At 39.8% G+C, this 18483-nt stretch overlaps 1 protein-coding gene across 1 annotated transcript in view; it reads left to right on the top strand.

The window, feature by feature from the left end:
• The window catches only part of LOC119647303 (abhydrolase domain-containing protein 2), a 100832-nt gene that overhangs the window by 75841 nt on the left and 6508 nt on the right, over positions 1 to 18483 (top strand). Inside the window, exons 3-5 of the mRNA XM_038048214.1 lie at positions 7478 to 7645; positions 12811 to 12997; positions 13154 to 13503. Of these exons, the coding sequence (XP_037904142.1) occupies positions 7478 to 7645; positions 12811 to 12997; positions 13154 to 13503 (705 nt within the window). The remainder of the gene's footprint in view (positions 1 to 7477; positions 7646 to 12810; positions 12998 to 13153; positions 13504 to 18483) is intronic.

Below are 18483 nucleotides of genomic sequence, written 5' to 3'. Positions count from 1 at the left end.
CAGGCGGAATTACTGCAATTTAATGTGAAGTGAATAGCGATGGAGTCATCCTGTCATAAGAACTCCGCAAAACCTTTCATATCTGAAGCGCTGAGCTCCCGATTGCCGACTTGTTGAATATGTATCCTTCCCTCTTCTAGTGTCACCTTCTAATCAACGCATCCACAAAAGGACTGGTTATATTATCGACAAATCAACACTATGGATACCCAAATTGATCAGCATGTTCAACATTCTGCAAATTAATGTAAATAAGTAGGGTGTAATGAAATGGCAAATTGGGATCTTAAGTTTATTAATATTAGTTTTTAGTTTGATCCTCCTTCCCGTTAGGATTATTTTAATCGTTCTCTTGGCAATAGCAAGCATTGCGTATATATCCCTCCAATTACTACACTTAAGATGAGTACTCTTCTTCGGCATTCTTTTAATTACCCCTTTCTGCTGCTCACCGGAAAACCCCTCCAAGTTTTTAAAATAAGTGAAAATAGCAACTCTTCACAAACTGCAAAGACTGCAGAAAACAATTTTGCCGGAAGACTCTAAGACCCGCTGACTTTACTGCTTGGTTGCAATGATGACTAAAACTATCTCATCTGTTTGGAAAAGTAGCTTGCATTCGTAGGTCATTAGGACGGCGATGATTCCTGAAAGTAATACAATTGAAGAACGCTATGCTCTCGTCTTTCGCCATCTCTTAAGTTGCTCTTAATTGTATTATAGATAAGAGAACGTCGCTCATCGGATCATCGAATGTTTTGCCACCACATACAAGCTCTCTCGTGATGCGATATACTCTACTGAAACTATTCTTATTTACCAACTACAACTTCCCTGACGTTTTATCAAATCACACGTCACATCGCACTTTATATCCTTTGTAAAGATATCCGAATTCGAGAACGTCCCCCTCGCACTGCCAACTGTGATCATTAGAGCCTTAAGTCCACTATATTCGTCAATTGGTTTCCATACAGTTTTACAGTCAACTAGGTTTTATGGAATTATATTTGCGTTAAATATAAAAACACTCTTGATGTGGTCGTTCACGCAACAAAATACTTTTTCCACCGCTGAACGACAGATACAAGTTCGTGTTGAACTTGCAGGCCAAAACTCCTGCCCCTACAACTATATATGGATACGACACACGAGTGAAGTTCGGCGATCATCGCATGTTGGATGGAAATCTACCGCTAAATCCAATATGGTCGCACCACAACTAATATATTAAGTACAAAGTGTTATATTAAACAACCTGCAAACGAACTATTAGAGAACAAATATCAATGTTTTTCATATTTTTACAATTTACAAGACATATGTACATATTACAGCCATAGATATTATCCTCACCCTAAAAAACAAACTGCCTATTTCCGAATACTGTACATATATAAATTGATCATATTCATATTTCCGATTTACTTCGTACACAAAGGCATACATATGTACATATATAGTACGTGTATTAAAATGTAAATTTGTAAAATGTGGAAATATACTATCATTAGCTTTATTTGTGCAGATATCAGAACCAGATGTATTTTGAGGCCTAGATTTCGTAGAGATGCATCACTGTGATTTTTTCAGATTTTTCGGTTAGATAGGTTCTGAGAACAAGACCTGTCACGCTTTTTGTAGGTCATATTTTGAGTCCTCGTTCCCCTATGTTTCACCCAATATCAAATATGGAACCAGTTTCGAATAGTACTAATTCAGTCCTTTCATTTGATACCCCACGTAGCCACATTCTGTGAAAAAAAATGTTGCATCGTCCATTCACATGTATGGGGAGCCACCCCCCCTTAAACTTAACACAAAATGGCGTCATTTGCTGCATGTAAAGGGAACAGCAGATCACATACTCTCACCAATTTTCGTGACAATCGGTCTAGCCACGACTGAAGAAAATTTATCTTGAACATATCGAAACCTTTACACTATGTATTAATGCAGTCAGTGCAGACTAAACTGACCTCAAGACAGGATCTGTGCTCTAACAATGTGCCACCACTGACGAGGCGGTGAGAGTTATAGAAATTCACGAATCTCTCAATATTATCGCTGTGATCTCATATCCAAGCAAGACATGCGTACAATTCAAATGTTACTCACTCTGGACTGGAATCTCACAGTCGGTTTCCTGTCCGAAACCGGCTCCCAAGTAATGAGAATGTGTCTTCGTCTTGTCCTTGCCGTAAGCATTAATCCAGATCTTCATCCATGGTTACTTCCGTCAGCGTTACCAATACCTCGGACACAATATCGTAGAATGAAGAAAAGTGTTTTACAGATTCGCACCATCTAACCATTGTGTCCAACTTAAAATGTTGGATCTCTCGCTCAAGTTGAAGAAAGCAAGCGTTCTGAGGGCCTTTGATACCGTTCTCGATGAGAGTACGCAAATTATAATAAGTCGGGAAACCGGAAGCTAGACGCTTCAGGTATGAAAGGTTTTGTGCATTTCTTTTATAAAGACACTAGCTGACCCTGCGAACTTTGCTCGGCCTTAGAGACAACAACTAAGCAGATTTTTGATTTTATTAAATTAATTTTTTTATTTATCTAGTATTTCAATGATTTTTTAAAAGGTTGCACTCTTCAGTTAAGCACCTTGTGATATACGACATTTTTTGTTTTATAATCAGGCGCAAGAACAAACAACGCAGATGGTCTTCTGATCCATGAACATGCCGCATATAATTGACCATGTGAAAAACATTGATTTTCCAGATTCAGACCACAAACTTTCAAGGATTTACCTTGTGATTTGTTAATGGTCATGGCGACTGCAAGATGGATCAGAAATTGAAGTCTTTTAAATTAAACGGCATATCGGTTGGGATCATCGGGATCCTTGGAATGAGAACTTCCTCACCTTCGAATTTTTCTTTGAGTATCGTCGCGTAAATCACAATGTTCATCAATTTACTTACCGCCAAACGCGTACCATTGCTAAGTTTTGGTGGGGGTGGTGGGTTTCGAAGCATGATTACTACGGAGCCAACCTTTAGGCGTAAATTGTGCGGTGGCAAGCCAGGCACATCCAAGGAGTTTAAAAATTCAATTGGAGTTGGTGGCTTCATCTTTATTTGTTACACGGTCAATGGATTTGAATGAATGCATTATTCCAATCATATCGTTCTGAAATATGTAGTTAAGGTCATCTACATCTTTATTCTTAGCCACTAAAATTGCTCGCTAACTCAACGATTCATTATTTTTGTAGTTAGTAATGATGTTTGGGAATACTTTGTTAATAAGTTCGTCTTTCGATGAGACAAAGTTACAGAAATTCTGAAGAAATAAAGTCAATCCGCTCGATTTGTCGACAGGTACTCGACCATTACCGATAATCAGCAATTGCCCAGAGAAATCTTCAGCAGATGTATCATTAAGCAATGCAACTCTTATGTTTGTTGTCAGCTGGAGTTTCTTCACATAGCGCCATAGATTCGATGATTTGATGCAAGTGTTTATTTCGTCGGCAGCCGTTGATCCTCAAATTACTGGGAGTGTTTGACGGAAATCGCCAGACACTGAAATCATTGCGCCTCCAAAGCATCTCGAGTCATTGCGTACATCTTTCAATGTTCGGTTAAGTGGCTTCTAATGCACGTTTATGCGCCATTGTGCATTCGTCCCAGATGATGATTTTCGATGCTGATAAAACTTTGGCCATTGCGGAGTTTTTTGAAATATTACATTTTGGTTCTTCAATAGTTTGAAGATTTAACGGCAATTTTAATTCTGAATGACGGTACGGCATCCTTCAAAAAATGTGGCTTCTATTGCAGAAGAAGCAACCGCAAGCGCAATGTTGGATCTCGCAAGAACAGTCGCTAAAACTACTGACATGAGGAATGTCTTACCAGTTCCACCAGGGGGATCCAGGAAATATAAACCACCATTTCCATCATCAATTGCCTTCATTAATCTATCATAAACTTCCTTTTGTTGGGGATTCAACAGTGGTACATTCGTTACTGCTAAAATCTAATTCCTGGTGATAATATTCACGTTCCCGTTCCAATTCTCGATTAAATGCGTCATTCATTTCGCGATTTGGCGCTGGCATTCCTAATCTGACTAATAAACTACCGCACATAAGGTAACACATGTCTTCGATCAAGAGTAAAGCCCGATTATGTATCTCCTCATTCATCTCAAGATCGGGATTTCTGAAACTGACACGTATTTGATGTCAAATATCTTCTGAGATTATCATCCTTATTATCCTTGTATTTATGCCACAGGTTAGATGGGTTCGACGGAAAGCATGGCGAAATGATGATTGCAAATAATGTGCGTATCTGACTTGAAGATGCAGAGATAATGGCTTCAACGATTGCCGTATCCCAATGGGCATCGTTTTCTAGTAAATTGAATTATTCACTTGCAGCACGATATATTGGGAATATTCTATCATTAACAGTCCGTAGTCACTCAAATGACGTTGGCCCACGCACATTTACCAGCAACAACTGCAAATAGAAGCATTCATCATTCTTTGGATCAACTGTATACATACGACCAAGAGCATCAGTAACCGTATCGCCTTGCTTCCGTCGTTGAAAATTCCAAGTGTGATAACGTGGCACCTCCAAGTAAAGCAAAATTCGTGCAAACGGATCGCTTTGGCAGATCGCAAAGAAACTGGTCAATGTTGTCGCTGGAGGTGTTTCAGCACGTTGAACAACGTTCGAAGCTGTGAAATATACTTGTTGACCATTCTCCAGATGCACCGCCAAATGCACAACAATAGGATGACGTTTGTGAATAGGGAATGCGAATATACGCCAAATCGCTTCATCAGTGTTTTACACAAAACCTAATCCACGATTCGCAACTTCCAAAAGTCAATCATTATGCTCGATCCAAACCCATTCCATTAAGAGTAAGGCAGCTGCAACATAACATATAATACAAAATGAGTTAAATATACAAAAGGGTCTAGGATTCGATTTGGTCATTGGTACAATGGTTAAAGTACTACAATTCTCAGCTCCTATTCAATATCATATTTCACTTGAGGTATTACCCACAGCTCTTGACTTGTCCCAGACCACTATGACTCAAAAACCTGGTGAATTTCGCGTACAACTCTCCTAGCATCGATTAATCATTCCATCATCAATTTGAATTCCGTGCGAAGCACAGCGCAATTGAACAGCTTCATTGATTAGCAAGGACACAACTGGTCTTGAGAAGGAGGAATACCGCGCGACAATGTTCTTGAATCTCGGGCGGGCACAATGCTGACCACATTTCCTCCTACAGGGTACTGTAATTCTGTGGTGTACCGTTACGGTTTTGAATAAAGTGCTCTAACAGACTTCAAGGCCCTGATCCAATATGGATTGTGTTGTGCCAACGATTATTTTTAATTTTCTTGAAGATCGCACAAGCATCTGACAACGTATGAGATCCAGGCTTACTATAAAAAATTTGCAAATATTTACCAGTAAATATTAGCAAGCTGTTTACGAACACTAAGAATTCAAAGTTTTTTTGGATGATCAATACTCCCAACAGCTAAAGTCCCCAGGGATGTCTTCAATCAGCGGTGCTCATAATTCGTTGGCACTGCACTGTATGGGTATACGGCGGTCCTATTTGGACGTATCTCCTAGTGTACTCTGCATTAAGTATGCCGAACTTTTCAATCCAATGTAATACTACGTTTCACTTATTTATGTCTTAGCTTTCCACGAAAGGAACATTTTCCACCTATTTTAAGTTTGTTAATAATAGTAGGACTTCTGCGGAATTTTGCAATCCTAAGATGAATTTAAGGGGGGATTCTATTAAACTTCGAAAAAATGGAAATGCACTGTTTTTAGCTTAATTTAAGCAGAGATTGAAATGAAAATTATTTCGGACCCTAGATTTTACATAGAAACATCATATTTTCAGGTTTTTCGCTTGGTTAGTTTCGGAAAATGAATCGTGTTTCCGTTTAAGTTTGGGTCTTTTAACCCCATATTTCCCTATTTTGCAGCTAACGTCAAATTTAAGACTAGCCGGGGCCTTTCATTTGACACCCCATATTGGTATATTTGGAGAATTAATTTCACACTTAGGGGATCCCCCCTAAGTTTTCTATAAAATCATATCATGCTCTATATGCGTGGGATTTCATGGTCTCGTTGTCGAGAAAACACACAGGACAGACAGACAAAGAGTAAACCGATTTTAATAAGGTTCTGTTTTCACACAAAACCCTGATAATATATATTTATTAGGAATGAATTCAAAAGACCATCAGATAAGCATCGTCCAGATTGGCGCAAAAAATTGAACGATTACATTGGAAAGAAACTATAATGAAAGCCACATTTATTCCACATGAATAACGAATTGCATTTACATTTCAAAAACGAAAGAGTATGTTCAATTGATATATAGTAAAATATATAGACAAGTTTGTGTTCTATCAATGAATCAATATATATAATTAGAGCCCCTTATTCAGACTATGCAATTATAATCTATCGATGCAAAACGTGCTTCTGAAACATTTAGATGATAGATGATTATATAAAGTTAATAATAATCCCTCTGAGGCATCTTAATTGAACACTGAACAGCAAGTAACTACTTAATTCGTAGCAAGCAGCAACGTTGCTATAAATAAAAACCTTACATTGTCGAGTAGTGAATAGCCAATTGAACGAATTGATTGGGTAATACCTGCATTCGAGGTGATTGTCGTCTCTAACTTTATGATAATACATTAGAATAGGCAGTCTGTGGGTGGCTGCGTAAATATTTCATTCATCGATAGTGCTAGAGTGCTGGAATAGAGCTTCACTGGTCAGGAAAGTTTCTTGGGAATTCTACAAATAATGTTACTTCCAAGTATGTTGAGTTTCTCATAGCGAACAGTTTTTGCTCAAATACAATAAAAAATTCATATGTATATAGATCCTTCGCTTCTCCGTTACACCACATCCTCCCTGTTCAATGAGCATACGTATTTCAGTCTTTTACTCAATAATTCTTTTCTGGGCTATGTGTGGAGAGCCCTAGAAAATTTCCTTCGAGGTCCTTCTCCGAGGACTATGTAGCTTTCCACATAACAATTTAGCTACCATTCAGAAGGTCCTATAGAAAGCATCTTTCCAAGTGCAGCCCCTTCATATAATCATCTTTTGTGTAGCATATTGTTCAAAGGAGACAATAATGCCCTTTGATTATGGCATGTCGTTTATCTGCAGTGAACTTATGTGGTCAAAGATTTTGCGGTTCGTGTGTACTCACTTGGCACTCATTACCGCACGTGTCGCATACTAAATCCGCAGATCACCAGATCGAAAATTTATTGCGAATATGTATCCATCATTAAGACGCTATAATAGAATATCTGAAAATAAATCAATTAAATTTTATTAGAAAGTATCCATTTGATTTGTTCTGTTACCATTAGTACGCATAAAATACATAAGTAACATTTTGATCCTTCTCGTTTCAGATGATATTACTGTTGCGATATGTCCCGGAATTGGAAACTCCTCGGAGAGTGTTTATATTCGAACTTTCGTGCATTACGCACAATGTCATGGCTACAGATGCGCTGTACTTAATCACATTGGTGCACTACCAAGTGTTCAGGTGACTTCATCGAGGATATTCACATATGGTAGGTATTGTATATGCATTCATATTGCAGTTACATTAGTTCACGCAGTCAAACTTGTTAAATGAGTACAAGCGTATATAGGCAATAGGTAACTTCTTCAGGTTTCCCTGCAACGATCTTTCTATATGACTTTCTTCAAATGAATAGAGACTATGATAATACATTCATGTGTATTCTATAAACTTAGATTATTTCAAAAGGTATTGTAGGTATCTAAATGACTAGATTGGTATCTAATTAAGGTCTCAACAAACATCTTAGATTTTTTAAAATCTGAATACCGGTGTAAAGTCTGTATCATTTTGAAAAAATGAGAGCGGTTCTTCGCCTGCTCTGCCAATCTCCCTTTATTGAACAAGAATCACACTTCCAAACTCCAACTTCGCCGTTCATATGAGTTTACTTTATATGATGATGACGTCATACACGTCTTAAAGTGCGATGAATTCGCGTGAAATACAAGATTTTGAACTTCAAATAAAGTTATGTTTATAGTAATAGGATTTCAAACTTTCCAAAATTGTGTATTTTATTGTTACTTACAATGGTACTTCTAGGATGAACTTAAATTTACAAAATATGGCAATGTGTTATTATTAACTTTATTTAAGCAGTTATCGGAATAAGATTTATTTTCAGGCCTAGATTTCGTATAGATGCACCATTATGACTTTTTATAGGTTTTTCTGTTGAATAGGTTGTGAGAACAAGACCTGTATCAGGGCACACATTTTGACCTCCCAGTCCTCTATGATTCCCCAGTATCAGAAATATCATGAATTTCGAAAAGTACTAATCGAGCCCCTTGATTTGATACTCCACATGGTCATATTCTGCAAAAAAAAAAGTTGTACACTTCCTTTCCATATGTATAGGTAGCCCCCTCCCCGTTAAACTCATCGTAAAGTGATGCCACTCGTTGTATGCAAAGTGAGTCATAGACCATATGTTCGCACCAATTTTCGTGCTTCAGCCGCTTCCAAGTAAATCGGGTGTGACAGACAGACGGTCGATTCCAATAAGGTTTTGTCAAAAAGATAAAAATGAAATGATCTGAACGAGTCAGAATCCAGAAAAACCTTCTGGGGCGTGCAGTTTATTACAACTATACTTTTCCTATGATAAGAAATATGACGTGTAATCGTCTTCCAATCAACTCTCGAGAACTAAAGTGGGGAGTTTTTTCCGGAAGGGTTCCACTGGTTCCATCCATTTATGTGAAGGGCACTCCCCTCTCAAAGCATCATTTCGAACACGAAATTGTTCCGTATCATTCCACTCTGAGTAAAGTACCCTGTTCACGATACGATCAGGAGCTGAACTATACTTCCAATGATCAAGTCCATGTTGAAAGGAAAAAGGAAAGCTATGAAGCTAAACACTCTTTATGAGCAGAACAAAATATTAGATGAAAAGCGGCGAATTGATATTACCCATTCGAGAGTAACTCACAAACTAAGTAGAAACTCAATTTGTGTTAACCAATACTAAAACCCAACTAGAATAAAGAATAAGTTCGATAAAGCATAGGAGGATCTGAAAGACCTCTACGAAGAAAGCGGTATATACCAGGTTTCATGCCTCGCTTGTTATGTAATCATAGGTAGGACAAGCAAAAAGGGCTCATAGGTACCAGAGTGGACAACTATCTGAGGGAAACAGAAGTAGAGACTAAGAGCGCCAAGGTAAAATCTCGGAGGATTTTGAGTTCCAAAGTGGAATCCGTCAGGGATGCATTCTGTCATCGATATTATTTCTTCTTGCTATCGGTGACATTCTTCTTGCTGTCCTGTCCGGAGGACGTGGAGAAATTCAGTGACATCTTTTCTCAAACACTTTGACTACGTTGATGACATCTCTCACCGGGTGATGGACCTTAACCAAATGGCTCTGAATTTGGAAAGAGAGGCAAGTAGAGTTGGACTAAAGATAAACATGAATAAAAGCAAGGTTCTCAGTCTGGCGGGTCATCACACTCTTCCTATCTGCATTAATGGGCAGAGCATCGATAACGTCGATCAATTTGTATATCTAGGAAGCGTGGTTTTTGCCGACGGCGGCACCGAACTAGATATTACCCGACACATCAAGAGCGATAAATCCACTTTCGGTACCCTGCCTAAAGTCTGGAAATGGAGTGATCTCAACAAATCCGTAATCCCGGGTAAAGGAATCGACGCGCCTATCGGATGAATTGCAGTGACGTTACACTGTATTTCAGCAGCTCCCCTCCAAATACCTTCCCTACCTTGGGAGGTAACCACGGGGCATTGCAGCATTGGGGCTCTGTGGGAGGGTTGACTGCCTCCCCAACACTCGTGGGAACAAAATTGGGGATAATATTTCAAATTCTTTTGATGGGACCCCAGGGACACGAAGACAGTACCCATCACGGTTAAGAGTCGCTCAACAACATCAGAGCGGCTCTTCGCCCTTGGATGTTTTGGCGGTTATGCCGTCAACCACCAGGGACGGAAAACCTAGGCGTCGTCTGGTTTGGACGAACCAACTCAATGAATTTATGGTCCGCGCCTATTACCGTGTCACGGATTTGGCACGGAATCCATCAGGGTACAGACATCGACTACATACCGCGTTCATAACCCGATTTCCGGAACAGAACGTCGTCAACCAGCACTGGGTAATAGTGAGTAACAACCGAGTTGCCCTACCAACTAGGCAACAAATATTCCAAGAGGTTTCACTTGAGCTCGGTCTGGAGTCATCAAATTACCGGACTAGTCAAAGGAGCAACACAAATACTCCACCTGTAAGGCATTCCATGGACCCAGTAGTCAGGAGAAGCTTAGTAACTAACTAACATTCCAGGTCGTATTTACAGAGTATGCTGAGATTCTCCCAGAGGCTAGGCCAAAGGTCCCAAAACTGAAGTTTACTTCGGCTACAGAGGTTCACAGCCTGATCTACGTTGCAGCTGCCACGATTATTCGCCTCCATAATCAACATTTTAGAGCGAATAACAGAGGTATGTGCAGGAGGACTTTACCGTTCTGGGTATTTCGGCTCAATAAAAGAGTCGAAAAGTTGAGAAAGGAGATTGACCGTGTCACGCAAGCACTTCTTAGAAATCCATCACCAAGAGTGCACAGATGCGTTGCGAACATCATTAGAAGCTACCATTTCTCCAATGATGTGCCAATCGATGAAACCCTCGAGGTGCTGAAGCAGAAACTTGCGGTATGCTCCAATCGCGTCCATAGGTACCAAAAGAGCTTTCAGCGAAGGACACCTTGTTCTTCCAGAACCAACGGGGATTTTATAAAAATCTCACCAACTCAAGTCGGGAAAGTAACCTCGATCTGGATCAGGCAGAAGACTTCTGGAGAAGTGTTTGGAGCGAACCTAGCCGTTACAATTTAGAAGCAGCGTGGCTCCCACACCTTATGCGTTCATGCGAGGCCCTCCCCGAAATGACCATGCCTGACATTACTGAAGCTGAGGTAGAACTAACCCCTGAAAAGGCAGGTAATTGGGAAGGCGCCAGGAGTTGATAAGATTCACAACGATCGCTGTGAAGCAGGCTGTCCACCAAAAACGAAATATCTCGACAGCCTACATCGATTATAAATCAGCCTTTGACTCCATATCACATTCGTGGTTACTACAAGTGTTACGCTTGTATAAAATCAACCCGAATGTCGTTCTTCTTCTGAGAACAGTAATGAAGAATTGGAGCACGAAGCTATCGGTATCCTCACAAACATCAGGAGAGATACCAATCAGACGTGGCATTTTCCAAGGCGACTCTTTAAGCCCACTGTGGTTTTGTTTGGCTTTGAATCCATTATCCCATCTTTTGCATGAAAGCAAATACGGGTTCCAAGTCAAGCATGGCATATTGTCGAAATGTACATTAAGCCATTTAATGTACATTGACGACATCAAATTGTATGCCAAAGACGAGAACCAACTTCGTTCTTTGCTGGACATCACCATCCAGTTCAGCAGGGATATCGGCATGCAGTTGGGTTTGGAGAAATGTCGCATAAAAACAATTGTTCGGGGAAAACACACCGACAACGAAGGATACAGCCAAAATAACATCCGAATTGAGGGTATGGATTCGGACGACGTGTACAAATACCTCGGCATATTGCAAGCAACAACACCCGCTGTGGCAATTATGAAATCTAAGTTGCTGGGGGAATTTGAACGGTGTCTGGATCTTGTCCTTAAAGCTGAGCTGTACGGGAAAAATAAAATCATGGCAATCAACACCTTCGCCATTCCCGTCCTTCTATACACTTTCGGTGTGATACAGTGGAGTAATACGGATTTAGAATCTGTCAATAGACGGGTAAGGGTAGTTCTTGCAAACAACAACATGCACAATAGAGCTGCCGAAAAATTGAAGATCACTATCCCACGTCATCAGGGAGGAAGGGGGGTACTTGATTTAAAAACGTTGCACTACAATCAAGTGCATTCTCTTCGTGAGTTTTCTATGAGAAACAATCCTCTAGCCAAATACATCACGCTACCGTCATGGCAGATAATAAATTATCTCCTTTGAACTTGAGAAGCAGAGAATGGGATCCCATGTCGAATGTTACTTCAGTCTAACAGAAGATCGACATGTGGAAAGAGAAACCCATTCACGGAAGTCATATAAAAAATTTGTTGTTGTCAGGCATTGACATCGAAGCCTCCAACAAATGGTTTACTAATGGTGTACTTTTCTATGAGACCGAAGCATTCCTAGCTTCAATTCAGGATGCTTCGCTTCTAACGAAAATTTATAAACGGTACATTCTTCACGACTTCTCAATCACCAACTCCAGTAGGTTATGCAACTGTGAAGAGGAGACCATCCAGCACATAACATCTGCGTGCAGGATGCTGAGCAGTACCGAGTACACCAATCGTCATAACTCCGTCTGCAAGATTCTCCATCAAAACCTTGCCTTGCGAGAAACTCAGAGAAAATTGACTTTGGACGAATTTAAAAATTCTGACTTCTATATTGGACACATTGCCCTAGTTCTTGCGGAATGGCCTGTTTTACTGTCGTTTACAAATTAAAAAACTTTAATTTGAGCGAAACCAGCAATTTTCCTTGAATTTTGAAGAGTGAAACATGAACATTAATCAATACAAATTATCAATTATGTTATTTAGTAACTGTATTTATTTTACATCAACAGGTCACACAGGCGACTTTGCAGAAATGATAACTAGTCTCGTGAAGAAGTATCCATCAACGAATATTGTTGCAGTTGGTTTCAGTTTGGGTGGTAACCTAGTTACCAAATACATGGGCGAAAAGGAAAGTAACCGACCCTCAAACGTAATTGGTGGAGTTTCGATATGCCAAGGATACAATGCAGTCGAGTAAGTAATTTCCAGGTATCTATAAGTTTTCAAAGATAGATTCGAAATATTAAACCATTCACTTTTTCTTCTCAGAAGAAATTGCAACTCATAAACTACTATCGTTTTCTTTTGAACAAACAATCCAACAAGTAAGACAATCCTCTCAATTTCTAGGGGCACCAAGTGGCTTTTGAATTGGCAAAATTTCCGCCGCTTCTATCTGTACGTGATGACGGAGAACGTGAAGAATATCATCATGAAACATAGACACGTTCTACTTTCCGATGAGGTTAAAAACAAATACCAACTTAATGAGCGTGAAATTGTGGCGGCTGCCACGCTACCAGAATTGGATGAAGCGTACACGCGGAAAGTTCATGATTTCTCATCGGTCACAGATCTATATCGATGGAGCTCATCGATAAACTACTTGGATGGCATCAACAAGCCAATGATTTTCATGAATGCTAAGGATGATCCACTTGTTCCCGAAGATTTACTACCTCCGATTAAGGAGTTTTCAGGTAAGTTGATTCGCGCTCTTTCCAATTTTATTACTCTTCGGTTTTTTTATAATTTATATTTCGTTTCCAAACGGGAAGTATACTGCAGTTGAAATAGCTAAAACTGATATATTTACTGATAACATAGGTTATGAAACCAAACCAACACACAAAGACGAAACATTTAAATCAATCAAACACAATCATATTCATATGAATCTCAAAACTTGGGGACCGGGTACGTGTTGCATCATGCGCTCTTTCCGCGAATTTCGATCACCCACCCATGAATCACTTAAGTGGTCATTGCTTCAAATTTGTAGAGAAAACGTATTAGGAAATTTTATTCTGGGGTTACCAATTAAATCAGAACTTCCTAATTAAAGAACTTTTAACCACATACACCATTGGCTAGAAATAATCATCAATACCAATAAACCAAAGACTACTAAAACTAGTGCTACTGTTTGTAAGGTAATTCTACTTTGGCGAATCGGGCCCTCATATAGATTAAATGAAACGACCCAACAACCTGAGAATAAATTCAATATATTCTGGAACGTGTTAACACTCAGAGGATGAAGTTAGCAAGCTGAGGAGTTAATAAGACTTGAAAGAAAAGATCCTCGTTAATTTTTCCCAACTCTAAACCTTAACTCTCTAAGTCTCTGCTGAAGGTTAAAGCACCAATAACTTACCTTTCATCAAGTGCTTTAGATTCTATTTGCAAATTGACTTTTGGAACGCTAATTAGAGCTTAATAAATTTACTTGACTTTTGGGCATAATGCACAATCACGGCAACGTGTTGCCAGTTTCATGATTTCCTGAGAAGCATGTCGACTCATTCGCTGGCCATCCTGGGATAGTGGCCTTTATTTATGAGTGACCTATCCACCGCCAGCTCCGCTTTCTGATCAGAACGTCCACGGGCATCTATTCCCTACACTGGCGAAGTTCTCAATTTGTTATTGTCCCGAATGGATGAAAATTTGAAGCTTCCGAGTAACAGTTGTGGTCACTTTCCATGTGCTACTTCAGAACGAATTGAATAACCACACAGAGAACATAGACACAGGATAGTTTCAAATCGATGTTGGTATTTTAATAGTTTCACAAAGTGAAGGTGGATTGAGTGCTGTTAATAAGTCAAGCGATATCGAGTTCATTGCCCCCGTTGGCAGAAACAAAGCTACCTAGATAAACAATTCTTCAACTCAGATTAAGAACCCGGTTTGTGGAAAGAGGCTCTCATCATCCCCATTCGATCGTTCGCTTGCCGAGAATTACCGTCCCATTTCCCTCCTGTTCCAAAATCCTGGAAAGATATGTCAGCGACTGGTTGTCCGTCCACTTTGGCCAACACATAGTGAAAGAGCAAGACGGCTTCGTTAAACGTAGGTCCTTGATCTGCTTGATTTTACCAACATTGTCGCCAAATATCTAAATTCACGGCAAGAAGTGCATACCATTTACACTGACTTCGCGAAAGCCTTCGACACTGTAAATCACAAGATACTTCTATCCAAATTCTCGTCCCTAAACGTTCCCATACCACTTGTTTTATGGCTTGCCTCTTACCTTTTCAACCGATCCTGCCGCGTCTCTTTTGACGGCTGTACTTCCCGCTCCTTCTCCCCCCTCTTCTGGCGACCCACAGGGATCTATTCTCCTTTGTTATTTTTATTTTTTATTAATGACCTTCCTCCCCTCCTTACTTGTCCCTGTTTGCTCTATGCAGGCGACCTCTAGCTGTTTTCCGCTATATCGTCACCTATGGAATGTTTCCCTTCAATCTAACCTGGACACTGGTTTGTTGGTGCTCGACTAATGATTTAGCGCTAAACGTCAGAAAGTGCCACTTTATGTGCTACTCCCTAAAATCCTCACCCACTTCTTTCTCCTACTCTCTTAACGGACATTCCTTATCCTGCTTAAATTCCACTCAAGACCTCGGAGTCACTTTCGACAATAAGCTCCGCTTTGACATCCATTGCCTCGATGTCATCAATCGAGCAGAAAAATTGGCAGGCTTTATACTTCGCTCCTCCTCTGATGTTGACTCCATCCAACTCTCCTTAATTAATTGCAAATCCAACTCTCCTAATTAATTGGAATTTACTCTGTTTGTTGTCCGTTAAATTAAATAAATGAATAAATCTGTTCGAAAATAAAACACCTTTTAGTGATGGAATTAGTTGGTCCTCGGTTTTGTATTATAAATTAAATTATTAGTATTTGGTAGCAACTAGTTTCATTTTAAGCAGGTTTTGAGCTAGCAGATGTCAAAAAGGAGCTGTGCGACATCGAATGGAGAAACTTAGCACATACTTCACAATTCGATCTTATTTGTATACCTATGACTCACAGACTTTCAAAGAACCCTAAAAATGTTTTATGAGGTTAAGGTCTGGAAATTGGAAAGGCATTCCATAATTGGAAACTTTGCTGTCTGTATCCAAGCTTCCACCACTTTTGCTGACAAATCTGAATTAAAGTCAAACATGAACTCTGACTTTATTGACATTTCCTCCTCCACATAAGGTACCATTTTCGCCCTCAGGGTGGGTAGGTAATCTCCAGCATACGTTGCCTTTTCCATCAAACAGAGAAGATCAACACCAACAGCCAAAAAATAACCCCAAATCATTACCGTTTCGCCTCTATGCTTTATGGTCGTAATGGTGTACTTTTGGTCGAACCATCAGAACACTGAACAAAGTGTTTTCCGTCTGATCTTGACCACACCACAATTCACGATAATTACGACTTAAATACAACGGGAAGTAACAGGACAATTTCCATTAAAAGTTAAAATTTGAGGAATTTGGTAATACACTTCTTCTTTTTCTTCAGCCTTTGTGTTCCGTTCACAAGCGGAGTTGGCTCGTCATGATCGGTTTTGCCATTTGGTTCTCTCAAATGCCTGATCTGGATGCAATCGTGAGAATTTCCCTATCCAGCGTATCAAGCCAGCGTTGTTTCACCCGGGCTTTTGGTCGCTTACCATCGATAAATTTTAAATTTGAAACGTTCGTTGTTACGTCGATTATTTCATGAGGCAATTCTCCAGTGGCTGATAGCATTGGCTCGAGGTATTTGGTAATATACTACACTAGCTGACAAAAACTGCAGATTTTCTTCAAGTACGGGTAAAAGTGAACATTCATGTAAAAGAGGAGTATAACAATTTTTTTCACCGAATATAGTTATGTGGAATATCAAATGAAAAGTCTCGATTAGTACTTTTGGAAGCGGGTATTAGTTTTGCGGTTTGTTAGAAAGGCGAGGTGGAAAGTGATGATTTCTTTAACGGACCCATTCTCAGAAACTACCCAACCGAGAAATGTGAAAAAAATGATGAAACGGCCTCTATATGGTGCCGAGGCCCCAAAATACCCTCAATATCAATATTCGTTCAAATTAAGTTAATAATGGTCTATTACCATATTTTTGGGGAAATTGAGTAAAACCCCCCTTAATTTTATCTCAGAGTTATAAAAGTGGGAGTAGTATAAAGTGTAATATGAAGCATATTATCCCCAAGTTTGATCAAAATCATACTATTAGTAACAAAGTTAGAGTAGCCCAAAGTTGACTTTACCCTGTAAGTTTACTGCAACTAAATATCAATATCACACTTAAGTGGGTAGACTGACATGCTAAATGCATATACATAACGGGTTTCGTACAAATGGGATAGTTCTACACTCAAATATACTCACAGAAGAAGCAAACAAAACCTTTCATACCTGAAGCGCCCAGCTTCCGGTTTCCCGATTTGTTTTTTCTTTTCAGCAGCTCTTGAAATAGAAGTTCTGATCCGGTCATATTTCAGCAGCTCTTGAAGTAGTGACTCTAATTTGTTCTGATTTCAGTTGCAAGTCTCGTTCTTCACATTTTTCAACAACTCTTGCTGTTGTTGCCGTGCTTGTCTGGTTCATCCTCCAATGTTTTTTTGGGTGGCATTTCGATAATTTTCACAATTTCGACTGGTTGGAAGATGTATAATTTGATCCATGGCAGCTACATCTAGGGACAAGTTACAAGTACATGGACTATTCCAAAATATTTTCCATTAAAAACGTCTCACCATAGGGTCAAAGCTCCTACTGAACAAGACTATGATCTTGTCAGTCCTCATGTATTCCTCGGAAACTTGGGTTCTTAGCAAGAAAAATTGCGAACTCTTGGCCGCGTTCGAGAGAAGAATCCTCCGAAGAATTTTTGGCCCCCTACATGAGGATGGACGATTCCGTAGCCTACACAATGACGAAATCTATGAGCGATACCATGACCGTCCGGTTGTGGATAAAATCCGGCTCAATAGGTTACGGTGGGCGGGTCACTTAATCCGTATGGATGAGGATGATCCCACCCGGAAAGATGATAAGGGCAATATCTATGGTAGAAAAAGAAGACGAGGCAGACCCTGCCTAATTGGTAGACCTCGGCGCAAAACCGGGATGTCTGGAGTTCCTTATTAAGGCAGGCCTAGACCGGATACCGGTTGTTGCGCCGTTGATGATGATATATATGTATACACCAATTTACATGGCGATCAGCTAAGCGGGAGTCTATCAATCACAAACGGATATATATACCAACAACAGAACTAAGATCTGCTTGTAGAAGTACTAATTGAGGCCCTACATTTGTAAAAAAAAGTGTTGCATCCCCTTTTTGCATGTATTGGGAAGCCAAGCATAGATACTTGTGAAATAAAAACATGTCAACAAGATTTGAAATGATTAAGGTTGAGCCCAAAATCTTACATTAAGCGAGATTTCGAATGGGTTTCGTATGACCAGACATTTTCTAGATGAAAATTGTAGCATTGTTAATCAAGGTCCTACGTACAACGCAAATAAAAGCTCGTAGACAATAAATTCAATAGTTGAATAGTTTCAGTTCACGGGGGGGGGGGGGGGGGGGGGGGACATGGGACAGGGGACAGTTCACCAGTTATTGCACTGTCTACACTCGCTCTGCCATCAATGCT

This window comes from Hermetia illucens, chromosome 1 (genome assembly GCF_905115235.1).
Source record: "Hermetia illucens chromosome 1, iHerIll2.2.curated.20191125, whole genome shotgun sequence".
Taxonomy (NCBI): Eukaryota; Metazoa; Arthropoda; class Insecta; order Diptera; family Stratiomyidae; genus Hermetia; species Hermetia illucens.
This window is presented reverse-complemented; position numbering and strand designations above follow the sequence as displayed.